Here is a 14170-nt window from a genome sequence, read left to right as displayed (position 1 = left end):
AGATAATATGGGTGCAGGGTGTGCGGTGCGGGGCCCCTCTGGACCTGGGGGCCTGTGTGCCCTGCACACCCTGCACCCATTGTAGATACGCCCCTGAATAGGGTGTTAAATCCGTCATTCAATGGAAACACACTGCCGGTTCTGTTAGCTTTTATTTGAAGCAACAAAGTAAAAATAATGCTCTGATTTAACATTTTCGCACTAGTGATAACCATTGGAGATTAGAGATTTGCATCACACCATATTTAAAAAACAAAAACTCTATAATGTTGTTCAGACCAAACACGTGAATGGGGAAGTAATGGGATTTTAGTAGGCTTACCCTACTATCCCTTTATATACATAGGCTTACCATACTATCCCTTTCTATACATAGGCTTACCATACTATCCCTTTATATACATAGGCTTACCCTACTATCCCATTATATGCATAGGCTTACCATACTATCCCTTTATATATACATAGGCTTACCCTACTATCCCTTTATATACATAGCCTTACCATACTATCCCTTTATATATACATAGGCTTACCCTACTATCCCTTTATATACATAGCCTTACCATACTATCCCTTTATATATACATAGGCTTACCCTACTATCCCTTTATATACATAGGCTTACCATACTATCCCTTTATATACATAGGCTTACCATACTATCCCTTTATATACATAGGCTTACCATACTATCCCTTTATATATACATAGGCTTACCATACTATCCCTTTATATACATAGGCTTACCATACTATCCCTTTATATACATAGGCTTACCATACTATCCCTTTATATATACATAGGCTTACCATACTATCCATTTATATACATAGGCTTTACCATACTATCCATTTATATACATAGGCTTACCATACTATCCCTTTATATATACATAGGCTTACCTTACTATCCCTTTATATATACATAGGCTTACCCTACTATCCCTTTATATATACATAGGCTTACCCTACTATCCCTTTATATACATAGCGTTACCATACTATCCCTTTATATATACATAGGCTTACCCTACTATCCCTTTATATACATAGGCTTACCATACTATCCCTTTATATATACATAGGCTTACCCTACTATCCCTTTATATACATAGGCTTACCCTACTATCCCTTTATATACATAGCCTTACCATACTATCCCTTTATATATACATAGGCTTACCATACTATCCCTTTATATACATAGGCTTACCATACTATCCCTTTATATACATAGGCTTACCATACTATCCCTTTATATATACATAGGCTTACCATACTATCCCTTTATATACATAGGCTTACCATACTATCCCTTTTATATATACATAGGCTTACCATACTATTCCTTTATATACATAGGCTTACCATACTATCCCTTTATATATACATAGGTTTACCCTACTATCCCTTTATATACATAGGCTTACCCTACTATCCCTTTATATACATAGGCTTACCATACTATCCCTTTATATACATAGGCTTACCATACTATCCCTTTATATACATAGGCTTACCATACTATCCCTTTATATATACATAGGCTTACCATACTATCCCTTTATATACATAGGCTTTACCATACTATCCATTTATATACATAGGCTTTACCATACTATCCCTTTATATACATAGGCTTACCATACTATCCCTTTATATATACATAGGCTTACCATACTATCCCTTTATATACATAGGCTTACCATACTATCCCTTTATATACATAGGCTTACCATACTATCCCTTTATATATACATAGGCTTACCATACTATCCATTTATATACATAGGCTTTACCATACTATCCATTTATATACATAGGCTTACCATACTATCCCTTTATATATACATAGGCTTACCCTACTATCCCTTTATATATACATAGGCTTACCCTACTATCCCTTTATATATACATAGGCTTACCCTACTATCCCTTTATATATACATAGGCTTACCATACTATCCTTTTATATACATAGGCTTACCCTACTATCCCTTTATATACATAGGCTTACCATACTATCCCTTTATATACATAGGCTTACCCAACTATCCCTTTATATACATAGGCTTACCATACTATCCCTTTATATATACATAGGCTTACCATTCTATCCCTTTATATATACATAGGCTTAGCATACTATCCCTTTATATATACATAGGCTTACCATACTATCCCTTTATTTACATAGGCTTACCATACTATCCCTTTATATATACATAGGCTTACCATACTATCCTTCTATATATACAGTCAGGTGCATAAATATTGGGACATTGACAGAATTTTCATATTTTGGCCTCTATTCACCACCACAATGGCTTTGAAATTAAACAAACAAGATGTCCTTTAACTGCAGACTTTCACAGTTAATTTGAGGGTAATTACATCCAAATCAGGTGAACGGTGTAGGAATTACAACGGTTTATATATGTGCCTCCCACTTTTTAAGGGGCCAAAAGTAATGGGACAAACTAAACAATCCTAAATCTAACTTTCACTTTTTAATACTTTGTTGCAAATCCTTTGCAGGCAATATCAGCCTGAAGTCTGGGACGCATAGACATCACCAGAAGCTGGGTTTCATCCCTGGTGATGCTCTGCCAGGCCTCTACTGCAAATGTCTTCAGTTCCTGCTTGTTCTTGGGGCATTTTCCCTTCAGTTTTGTCTTCATCAAGTGAAATGCATGCTCAATCGGATTCAGGTCAGGGGATTGACTTGGCCATTGCATAACATTCCACTTTTTAGCCTTAAACTCTTTGGTTGCTTTTGCAGTATGCTTCGGGTCATTGTCCATCTGCACTGTGAAGCGCCGTCCAATGAGTTCTGAAGCATTTGACTGAATATGAGCATATAATATTGCCCGAAACACATCAGAATTCATTCTGCTGCTTTTGTCAGCAGTCACATATTCAATAAATACAAGGGAACCAGTTCCATTGGCAGCCATACATGCCCACGCCATGACACTACCACCACCATGCTTCACTGATGAGGTGGTATGTTTTGGATCATGAGCAGTTCCTTTCCTTCTCCATACGCTTCTCTTCCCATCACTCTGGTACAAGTTGATCTTTGTCTCATCTGTCCATAGGATGTTGTTCCAGAACTGTAATGGCTTTTTTAGATGTTGTTTGGCAAACTCTAATCTGGTCTTCCTGTTTTTGTGGCTCACCAATGGTTTACATCTTGTGGGGAACCCTCTATATTCACTCTTGTGAAGTCTTCTCTTGATTGTTGACTTTGACACATATACACCTACCTCCTGGAGAGTGTTCTTGATTTGGCCAACTGTTGTGAAGGGGTTTTTCTTCACCAGGGAAATAATTCTTCTGTCATCCACCACAGTTGTTTTCCGTGGTATTCCGGGTCTTTTGGTGTTGCTGAGCTCTTCGGTGCGTTCTTTCTTTTTAAGAATGTTCCAAACAGTTGATTTGGCCACACCTAATGTTTTTGCTATCTCTCTGATGGGTTTGTTTTGATTTTTCAGCCTAATGATGGCTTGCTTCACTGATAGTGACAGCTCTTTGGATCTCATATTGAGAGTCGACCGCAACTGATTCCAAATGCAAATGTCATACCTAGAATCAACTCCAGACCTTTTACCTGCTTAATTGATAATGAAATAATGAGGGAATAGCCCACACCTGTCCATTAAATAGCTTTTGAGTTGATAGTCCCATTACTTTTGGCCCCTTAAAAAGTGGGAGGCACATATAGAAACCGTTGTAATTCCTACACCGTTCACCTGATTTGGATGTAATTACCCTCAAATTAAATCTGAAAGTCTGAAGGTAAAGCACATCTTGTTTGTTTCATTTCAAAGCCATTGTGGCGGTGAATAGAGTCCAAAATATAAAAATTCTGTCAATGTCCCAATATTTATGCACCTGACTCTACATAGGCTTACCATACTATCCCTTTATATATACATAGGCTTACCATACTATCCCTTTAAATATACATAGGCTTACCGTACTATCCCTTTATATATACATAGGCTTACCGCACTATCCCTTTATATATACATAGGCTTACCCTACTATCTCTTTATATATACATAGGCTTACCATAGTATCCCTTTATATATACATAGGATTACCATACTATCCCTTTATATATACATAGGATTACCATATCATCCCTTTATATACATAGGCTTACCATACTATCCCTTTATATATACATAGGCTTACCATATCATCCCTTTATATATACATAGGCTTACCATACTATCCCTTTATATACATGGGGTTACCATAGTATCCCTTTATATATACATAGGCTTACCATACTATCCCTTTATATACATAGGCTTACCATACTATCCCTTTATATATACATAGGCTTACCATACTATCCCTTTATATATACATAGGCTTACCATACTATCCCTTTATATACATAGGCTTACCATACTATCCCTTTATATATACATAGGCTTACCATACTATCCATTTATATATACATAGGCATACCATACTATCCTTTTATATATACATAGGCTTACCATACTATCCCTTTATATACATAGGCTTACCATAGTATCCCTTTATATATACATAGGATTACCATACTATCCCTTTATATATACATAGGATTACCATATCATCCCTTTATATACATAGGCTTACCATACTATCCCTTTATATATACATAGGCTTACCATATCATCCCTTTATATATACATAGGCTTACCATACTATCCTTTTATATATACATAGGCTTACCATACTATCCCTTTGTATATACATAGGCTTACCATACTATCCCTTTATATATACATAGGCTTACCATACTATCCCTTTATATACATAGGCTTACCATACTATCCCTTTATATATACATAGGCTTACCATACTATCCATTTATATATACATAGGCTTACCATACTATCCCTTTATCCCATACTATCGTATACCGGTATCGCATACCGGCGTACCTGAACAATTAATGCCATCATGCATCTCTTCCCGGGAGAGAAGTATCCAGCTTTGGAGAGGGATAAAGTGGAGAAGTTTCACAAAACAACTAATCAGCTACTGTCATTATACAGGCTCAAAATATACATATATATATATATATATATATATATACGTGTGTGTGTGAATAGATGACCTCTGTGTTATAGGTCAGTCCATATGCCGCTTACCTCCATGATTCAGTATTAATTTACGTAATGGGGTTAAAGGAAGCTCTCAGACAAGGACAAAATATCACAGACGGACGGGCGCTGGTGCAAAGCCTGAGAGGATACAATCGGGAACAATTGTTTGGTGAGTAGAGTTTCATATTTAAGTTTCTTTAAGTCACATCCTTCAATTGATTGGAAGAACTAGCAATCTATTTCTATTAGTGAAGCTTTCTGGTAGAAAATGAAGTGTATACTAAGTGACATTGGGCCCGGTTCAGCCAGGAAGCGTCTGTGCAATACCGTCCAACTAAAATGCAAGGTGTAGGAAATAGAGATCTCCTGCAAGCGTCTGCGATCTGAGTGCAGTGTCCATAGACGCTGAGTCGCAGGGGCATTTCTAGAGAGGAGGGGGCCCGTGTGCCTTCTCCGACAAACTCCTCTCTGTCCAGCGGCCAGCAGCGCACCGAGCTGTGCGCGGCCAGCGCCGGAGTTATAGACTCTGGGCACTAGAGTGCACCCAGAATCTATAGAGGATGCGCCGTGAAAATGCCGCCGTGGTCATTTTCCCTGTACTGCGCATGCGCAAACAACGGGAAAATGGCTGCGGCGGTGATTTTCCAGTCGTTTTTACAGCGCCGGACCCCCTCACTGACGTGGGACTCCAGAGAGGTAAGTAATTCTATGGGTGCAGGGTGTGCGGTGCGGGGCCCCCCTGGACCCAGGGGCCCGTGTTCCCCGCACACCCTGCACCCATTATAGATACGCCCCTGCTGAGTCGGATCATCATGACCATCCGTCACAATGGTCGCTGACCTCGGCCAGGCGGTGTAAACCGGAGCTTACTCAGCCTGGCCGTCGGACCCCTCTGTCAGGTCCAGGATGGCTGCGTCCGAAGACGCAGACCCTGAGGTTGCCACGCCTAAAGGTCCCCCTGCCCTTGCTCTGCCTCCCAAACGCCGGAGCCTATCAATCATGCTGCGTCTGAGGGAGGACTGCGAGCGTTCAGCGAGGGCTCGGTCAGATAACGTAACAGGACTCGTGGTTTATGAAACGTAATGAAACGAAAATGATGGACGTGGTCGCAACTGAATTCCATTCTAATTTATTAGGAGTGACTGGTCTGCTGAACATCGATGCAAAGGGAGAGAGATTCATTGATTACTCTGTGTATGACCTGCAGCTCTTCGGGAACGAGACTCGCTTTGTCCCGGTCCTGCAGTACGACAGCTATAGGAAGGAGATCAGGTGAGGACCCTGTGAGAGTTTGTCATTAGTACATTCCAGGCTGTTCCTGTAACTTTGGTAGAATTTGTTAGGTTTATTTTCAGGTGATAGTTGCAAATTTCCAGCATCCCTGTCGGCTGCGCTTGCGCATTAGGCTGTCGACCGTGTCCAAGTCTGAACCCGGAAGCAAAGTGATAGCCGGGCTCTAATCGGAATCCGGGTCCCGGTGAGAGACTTTTACTAAATTCTAGCAAAAATGTAAATTTTTGCTTTGTGAATTTAGTTGATATTATCACATGAGAACTGCACTATAAATGCAGGGAGTGATAACTAGGCCCCTACAGGTGCTTACGATAACTACTAGCTACAAAGATTAATTTCTTCCATTAACTGTAAAATGTAGGGTCCTATCTATAATGAGCGCTGTGCACACAGGACCCTGGGTCTAGGGAGGCCCACACCACAGGCCCTGTACCCCAGAACAAGGTCTGGTCGGGCTTAGACGCCATTGTTTCCTTCAATATCTTGAAAAATACTGTGCAGGGATTTCCAAAACTATGGCGGATGTGCAAAAGAGAGCAAGGAATCTGGCGCTGTGCTATCTGATGCGCCAACGCCAGTCTTCCAGGAGGAGGGAGCCAACACAAACACTGGCACACGGGACCATTCATTTCCATGCCACTGGTAATATTCTATGAGTCTACGGGGGAGTTGTACTAATTCCTAGAGAGAAAGAGAGAGAAAGTGGAGAGAGATAAAGTACCAACCAATCAGCTCCTAACTGTAATTTTTCAAACACAGCCTGTAACATGACAGCTAGGCTTAGTACATCTCCCCCTATGAGTCCAAAACTTCTACATTTGCAAAGATTAGTTTAAAATCATACATTTCATCAGAATAAATTGTAAATGTGTGTGTATGTGTGTGTATTATGTATGTGTATGTGTGCTAAATAATACCCAGTCTTGTTTTATTGTTCATTTGTCCCCTATGCAAAGCACTGCGTAGCATGCCGACACTATGTAAAAAGAGGATAATATAAAAAATGATATAGTTTTATTATGATATATCTGATCAGCGTTTTCGAGCCACACAAGTGGCGATTTTGGCTGCATTTACAGCTCGGGTTCCGGATGAAACGTCGACAAGCTATAGGTTGACACCAGATGGTAGACAATCAATAGGTCGACAGGGACAATAGGTCGACAGGAATAAAAGGTCAACACACAAAAGATCGACATGGATTTAGGATGACATGTACAAAATGTCGAGATGTGAATGGTCGACACAAAAATGGTCAACTTGTTTTTTTTTTTTTTTTTTTTAGAGTTTGGGTTAAGCACTTATCGGACGGGTAGGGTTGGGCACTATGAGGGATGGTTAGGGTTATGCACTAGGAGGGACGGTTAGGGTTGGGCACTAGGAGGGACGGTTAGGGACCAAGGAGGGTTAAGATTAATGTTAGGTTGATGATTAGTAAAAAAGTGTCCACTATTTTTTATTGTGTCGACCTTTTGACCCCAGTCGACCTTTTGTACATGTCGACTTACATCCATGTCAACCTTTTGTGCCTGTTGGCCTTTTGTCCCTGTCGACCATTTGGTGTTGACCTATACAATGTCAACCTTTTTATTGTCGATGTAATGGACCACACCGTTATAGCTCATCGTATTTTCTTTCAATTGATGAGTATGTTCCTTATGTTTGTTGGTTTAGCCCCACAGGAGCTTTCTCCCGTATCAGCTGGCCTGGATCTACTCGCCCCAAGGACATGCCTGACTGTGGCTTCAGCAATGAGCTCTGCAGGATGACTATAATCAGTAAGTACTCATTGTGGCAATGCCGACGATTGGGCGACAGGACTAATGGGCAGCTTGGCCATACACGTAGTGGTCTGTTAGTGAGTTCCACAGAAAACCTCACTCACTGGCCTGTAGTGGTGGCCCGTGGTTGTCTTCTGACCACGTCCACCAACATGTCTGATAACGATCTTGCCTAGTGCATATAATGTTCTCTTATATTCTATGGGGGACGCTGGGCATAGTGGGTCCATCCAGGAATTTGACACTTTAAGATTACAGGACCTGATTGAGACCCGCTCGCTAGATGTGTTCTTTCGCACCCAGCGTATGCAAATCCATTGCACGCCCAGCAAGGCAGGCGGTCGCACGGCAAGGCATTAGCACGCCCACTATGTCTTGGCGTGCGATCACTTTGTGTATGCAGACGCCCACCAGCCATTCTTAAGATGCCCACTTGCGCACGTCATCTCCAGGGAGTGTATGTAACCATCAGTACATCGGGTACCATCAGAATCGAACGCAGCGCTTGAGGTTGACTATACCCTACCGCAAGTACTGCGATCACGTCAGTGTGGAATACAACCAGGTGACATGTACTATGACGCTGCCTGGTAATTATGCACGCCTCTGAAACGGCGTTAAGACGCTCAGGCACACCTGCGTTTGCACCTCCGCTCCCCTGTTTCTAGTGGCCAGCCCCTGTCACCACCCACAAACGACCTCTCCTGTCACTCACTCTGCTGGGCAGTCTATGCGCAACGAGCGAACGCTTCCCGATCTCTAGCACTGGTTGGCGCACTGCGATGCATGGGCAGAATGCGAACATCGGCCAGCTATGAGCGAACGCTTCTTAGCGTCCGAGTCTGAATCAGGCCCACAGTTCTAGCATTGAAACACCTTCTCCTTCTATATACCCTGTCTCCTGGGAACTCATGAGTTGGATGCTTTCTATAGAGCTGGCCACCCTACTATTTATTCTTTATCCTTTTTAAGTTTGGCAATTACTTTATCTGACCAACCGGCACGGTGGTCAGCGGCACCAATATAGCCACCATGGCTGCAGGATGCCAGTCTAGTACACACGGGTCACCACACATTACAGAAGGACGAGCAATTGTTCCACCTCCTCTGGAACAACAGTTCAACTGAGGAGCTTGGGCCAGGGGTCTTTGATCTGTGCTGGCTCTTCTTGAGGAACCGATCTAGGGTGAAAGTCTAGCGAGATCAGCGGGCCTGATTCAGCACAGAATGCAAGTCTGCATACGCACGCACTAATGAACCCGATCGCAATGACACCGCAGCACAAGAACCAGACACCCAGCACTACATAAGCCCATTAGCCCTTTACTCACATCCGCCATACCGCGCTAGACAGCGAAAACCTTGGTAACATCGAAACCATTAGCATAATAGTGGTTGACCAGACCTCACGTAGGATGTTGGCACGGAGTCTCATCACTGCGTCTGTTGCCGCACTGGCTTAATTATGGACGCCCCTAAAACGGCGTCCCAACGCACAGGCGCGCCTGCGTTCGCACAACCACCCCCTGTCACCACCCACAAACGGCACTTCCTGCCAGTCAACATCGGAAGGGGTCTGCGTACTCGCTGCGTGTAGTCTGCGTATGCTTACCATTCGCACCGGGTAGTTTGCGCACGTGAGGTGCGATGCATGCGTAGCATGAAAACATCGGCCAAGTGCGTGCGTTCTCTCTTGTGCGTTCCTTGCTGAATCAGGCCCTAAGTCCCGTCAGATGTGATGATCTTAAGAATGGTGTTTTTATTATACAATAGAGGAAATTGGTAAAACTGTGACAATAAATGATGGAATAAAATTACTACATGCACAGATGAGATACTACAATGCAAACATACAAACATGCAGGGCAGGGCCGTAACTAGGGTAGTGCCACCTGTGCCACCTCACAGGGCACCGCAGGGCAGGGCCGTAACTAGGGTTGTGCGACCTGTGCCATGTAACAGGGCACCGCAGGGCAGGGGGGAGCTGTTCAAGCCTGTCAATTTTCTGTTTATAATCATTCTCACTTGTAGCTTCCTCTTACTTTATCCCCAGCATCCTCATCTATTCCTTGGCCCTTCCCCATGAGGCCATGCCCCTTTTTCGGGTGAGCTTTGTCCCCATTTGAAAAATAGGGGGGCACCAATGCTCTTTCTGGCACAGGGCACCAAAAAGTCTAGTTATGGCTCTGATGCAGCGTGCAGAAACATGAACGCAATATACAGACATTAATAAGTCACACTTAGTGTAGAGTAAGCTGGAATCATACTTGCCTATTCTCCCGATTCGGCCGGGAGCCTCCCGAAAATTGGGTGCCGCACCTGGCCCCCCGGAAAGGCAGGCAAGCCTCCCGGTAGCTGCCGAACCCTCCAGCCCCCCCTACGGTAACAAGAGAGAACCCCCCAGGTGGGGGGGCATGAATCGCGCTATTTTGGCCCTGCCCCCTGCTTCACAATGCCGGTAATCTTGGCATTGTGTAGCAGGGGTGGGGCCAAAATGACACACTTGCATGACCACGCCCCCGCACCGCCCACAAATGCCGGGTAAGCTGTCCGCTCCCTTATTCCGGCCATGCCCCCCTGCTATGCCGATCTGGCTGCTCCCTCCTGGGATACATCCTCCCTGTCAGCAGATCTGTAATGGCAAATTTAGATGTTGGCTGAGAGGAGCACATGTGTGTAGCTGTCTGGCTGACCATGTGAGAAATTAAATAGCTGCCTCCAGTAATTACCCAGAAGACCCTGAGAGCTTAGCTAAGGTAGCCTGCAACGTTCACAAATACACTACTTCTGTGCTGGCCACTAGATGGGGCCGATAACATTAATGACTGTAATGAGGACTAAAGGTGCCCACACACATACCGACTTGCTCCCAATCAGCCGATGTACACGATTTCCCCTGAACTCTCCCCAGGCAGTCGTGGTCACGATTTGGAGTTTAAAATGTCCAATCTGACTTAAGATCTATCTTGCAGCCAGTGCATTGTATCCCAGATTGGCTAATCTGCCCTACAGCACGGCAGATCTGAAGATGCGAGGTACGACGAGCGGGGACGCGCATCGGCATCGTGATCAAGAGTAGAAACTCACGATTTGGCCATTTTTTACATGATCTGTCGTCACGATTCGTTGAAATCGGCCAAATTGGATGAAAAGTCGGTATGTGTGTGGGCACCTTATTTCTTGCGGTGTGCCCCTGGTAATAACTACTGTGTCCCTTATCACTGCAATTCGCGGCAATAAGGGGCCGATATGTATTATTACAGAGCCGCTGGGACAGGGGTTCCCTAAAGGTGCCCGTCCCGGCGATCAGTGAGAAGTGATCGCTGCTACCTCCCTAAAAATGGATGTTTGGGGGATAACCCACAAATATGATTTTATAAATACTGTGGGCCCCTAAAGGAATATTACATAAATAGGATTAGTGCACATTTAGTATGAATTTATTTTGGAAAAGGAATCCTATAGATGCCTATGTGTTGGACGAGAGCATTTGAGCTGTCTCCTCGGTCTGTTCTCAAAGTAACGGAGGCGCTTTCGCCGTGCAAGTGCGAACTCCGACCCAGTGCACGTTCTGCGCATGCGCTGCTTACTGCCCGTTCTTCTCCCTTCATGTGGAACTACAAGTACCAAGCTGCCACTTGATGCATTTCATCCTGTGCAGACCCCAGACATGGCCCGCCACCTGTGTGAGCCCGCTCCTGGCTGGATCTCATACCTCATGTATCTGAGTTGTGCTACATTAACCCTGTGTTGTCTCACACACTGTTGTTCTGGTATCCGGTCAAAAGGTTGACAGTAACCATGACAACATTCATAGTGTCGACACCACAATGTCAAATGTCGACATGCTGAGGATGACAATTGTTAGGGTTAGGCGCCACCAGGAGGGTTAGGGTTAGGCTGCAGGGGGAGGGGCTAGGCTGCGGGGAGGGGGGTTAGGGTTAGGCTGTGGGGAGGGGGGTTAGGGTTAGGCTTGGGGAGGGGGGTTAGGGTTAGGCTGTGGGGAGGGGGGTTAGGGTTAGGCTGCAGGGGGAGAGGCTAGGCTGCGGGGAGGGGGGTTAGGGTTAGGCTGCAGGGGGACAGGCTAGGCTGCGGGGAGGGGGGTTAGGGTTAGGCTGCGGGGAGGGGGGTTAGGGTTAGGCTGCGGGGAGGGGGGTTAGGGTTAGGCTTCAGGGGGAGATTAAAGGCTAGGCTGCGGGGAGGGGGGTTAGGGTTAGGCTGCAGGGGGAGATTAAAGGCTAGGCTGTGGGGAGGGGGGTTAGGCTGCAGGGGGAGATTAAAGGCTAGGCTGCGGGGAGGGGGGTTAGGGTTAGGCTGTGGGGGGAGATTAAAGGCTAGGCTGCGGGGAGGGGGGTTAGGATTAGGCTGCGGGGAGGGGGGTCAGGGTTAGGCTGCGGGGAGGGGGGTCAGGGTTAGGCTGCAGGGGGAGATTAAAGGCTAGGCTGCGGGGAGAGGGGTTAGGGTTAGGTTGCAGGGGGAGGGGGGTTATGCTGCGGGGAGGGGGTCAGGGTTAGGCTGCAGGGGGAGATTAAAGGCTAGGCTGCGGGGAGAGGGGTTAGGGTTAGGCTGCAGGGGGAGATTAAAGGCTAGGCTGTGGGGAGGGGGGTTAGGGTTAGGCTGCAGGGGGAGATTAAAGGCTAGGCTGCGGGGAGGGGGGTTAGGGTTAGGCTGCGGGGGGAGAATAAAGGCTAGGCTGCGGGGAGGGGGGTTAGGGTTAGGCTACGGGGAGGGGGGTCAGGGTTAGGTTGCGGGGAGGGGGGTCAGGGTTAGGCTGCAGGGGGAGATTAAAGGCTAGGCTGCGGGGAGAGGGGTTAGGCTGCAGGGGGATTAAAGGCTAGACTGCGGGGAGAGGGGTTAGGGTTAGGCTGCGGGGAGGGGGGTCAGGGTTAGGCTGCGGGGAGGGGGGCCAGGTTTAGGATGTGGTGAGGAAGGTTAGGTTTAGGCTGCGGGGAGGGGGCTCAGGGTTAGGCTGCGGGGAGGGGGGTCAGGGTTAGGCTGCGGGGAGGAGGGTCAGGGTTAGGCTGCGGGGAGGGGGGTCAGGGTTAGGATGCGGTGAGGGCGGTTAGGGTTAGGCATATGCTGGAGCATCAGAGGTCCCCACTGGAAGTGACTGCACATAGCCGCTGGGACCCAGAAGAAGACACTGGAGCCGCCGATGCTGCCGGGAGAGGGTAAGTGACCACTGGGTCACCAGGGACGGTTTGTCGACAGTTCATCTTATCGACATATCATCCATGTAGACATGATGAATGCCAACATGGTAACTGTCAACTGTTCGACCATGCCGACATGTTGCATGAAGATAGTTTGCCCATGCCGACATTATCATGTTGACCAGATGACTGTCGACATGATGACCTGTTTTACCTGGTTAATACACTAAAGACCCCTTTAAGCTATTAAACATGTGGACGGGTCTCCATCACACACTGCCGCCGCCTGTGTCAGCAGCTATAGATAAAATCCTGCATCACACGTTGGTGAGCCCCTTTCCTGTTTTGCTCTTTTGCAGACACCCCGGTGGTCGCTCTTATTGCCACCCTCATAGTAACGGCTGTGATCGGTCTCATCTTTGTGCTGTTCCTCGTTGTCCAGAAGGGCAAACTGAGAACACAGTTTACTAATAACAACTGGTGGCAAATTAAGTATGAAGACATCACCATTCTAAAGGACAGCAAGGTCAGTCTTTATCATGGTGGATATGGAACAAGATACCATTTGGTGACTCGCTCTTCACTAGATTGTAAGCTCTTTTGCTCGGGTGTTGGGGATGTCGTTAGCAGACCGGTGGATGGCATGCCGCCGGTCTGAATCCCGATGCTGGAAGTCCGACATGGGACTTAAGATAGGCGTCGGAATACCAACGAGTATCTTAATCCCAACGCCGGAACACAGACAGACGCCAGTCCGAGCCAGGTATAGCCGGGGTGTCTTAGCTGTTAGCCGCAGGGGGCAGGGTTAGGTTTTGGTACCATAGTGG

At 45.9% G+C, this 14170-nt stretch overlaps 1 protein-coding gene across 1 annotated transcript in view; it reads left to right on the top strand.

Moving 5' to 3' along the window:
• The window catches only part of LOC148542825 (guanylate cyclase 2G-like), a 91129-nt gene that overhangs the window by 13296 nt on the left and 63663 nt on the right, over positions 1–14170 (top strand). Inside the window, exons 4-7 of the mRNA XM_088464485.1 lie at positions 5141–5285; positions 6253–6388; positions 8084–8187; positions 13703–13869. Coding sequence (XP_088320611.1) covers positions 5141–5285; positions 6253–6388; positions 8084–8187; positions 13703–13869 — 552 coding nt within the window. The remainder of the gene's footprint in view (positions 1–5140; positions 5286–6252; positions 6389–8083; positions 8188–13702; positions 13870–14170) is intronic.

Source organism: Taudactylus pleione, unplaced genomic scaffold (genome assembly GCF_031769625.1).
Source record: "Taudactylus pleione unplaced genomic scaffold, aTauple2 ptg000008l, whole genome shotgun sequence".
NCBI classification, from domain to species: Eukaryota; Metazoa; Chordata; class Amphibia; order Anura; family Myobatrachidae; genus Taudactylus; species Taudactylus pleione.
Note: the sequence above shows the minus strand (reverse complement) of the source record. Positions and strands in the feature narration are given on the sequence as shown.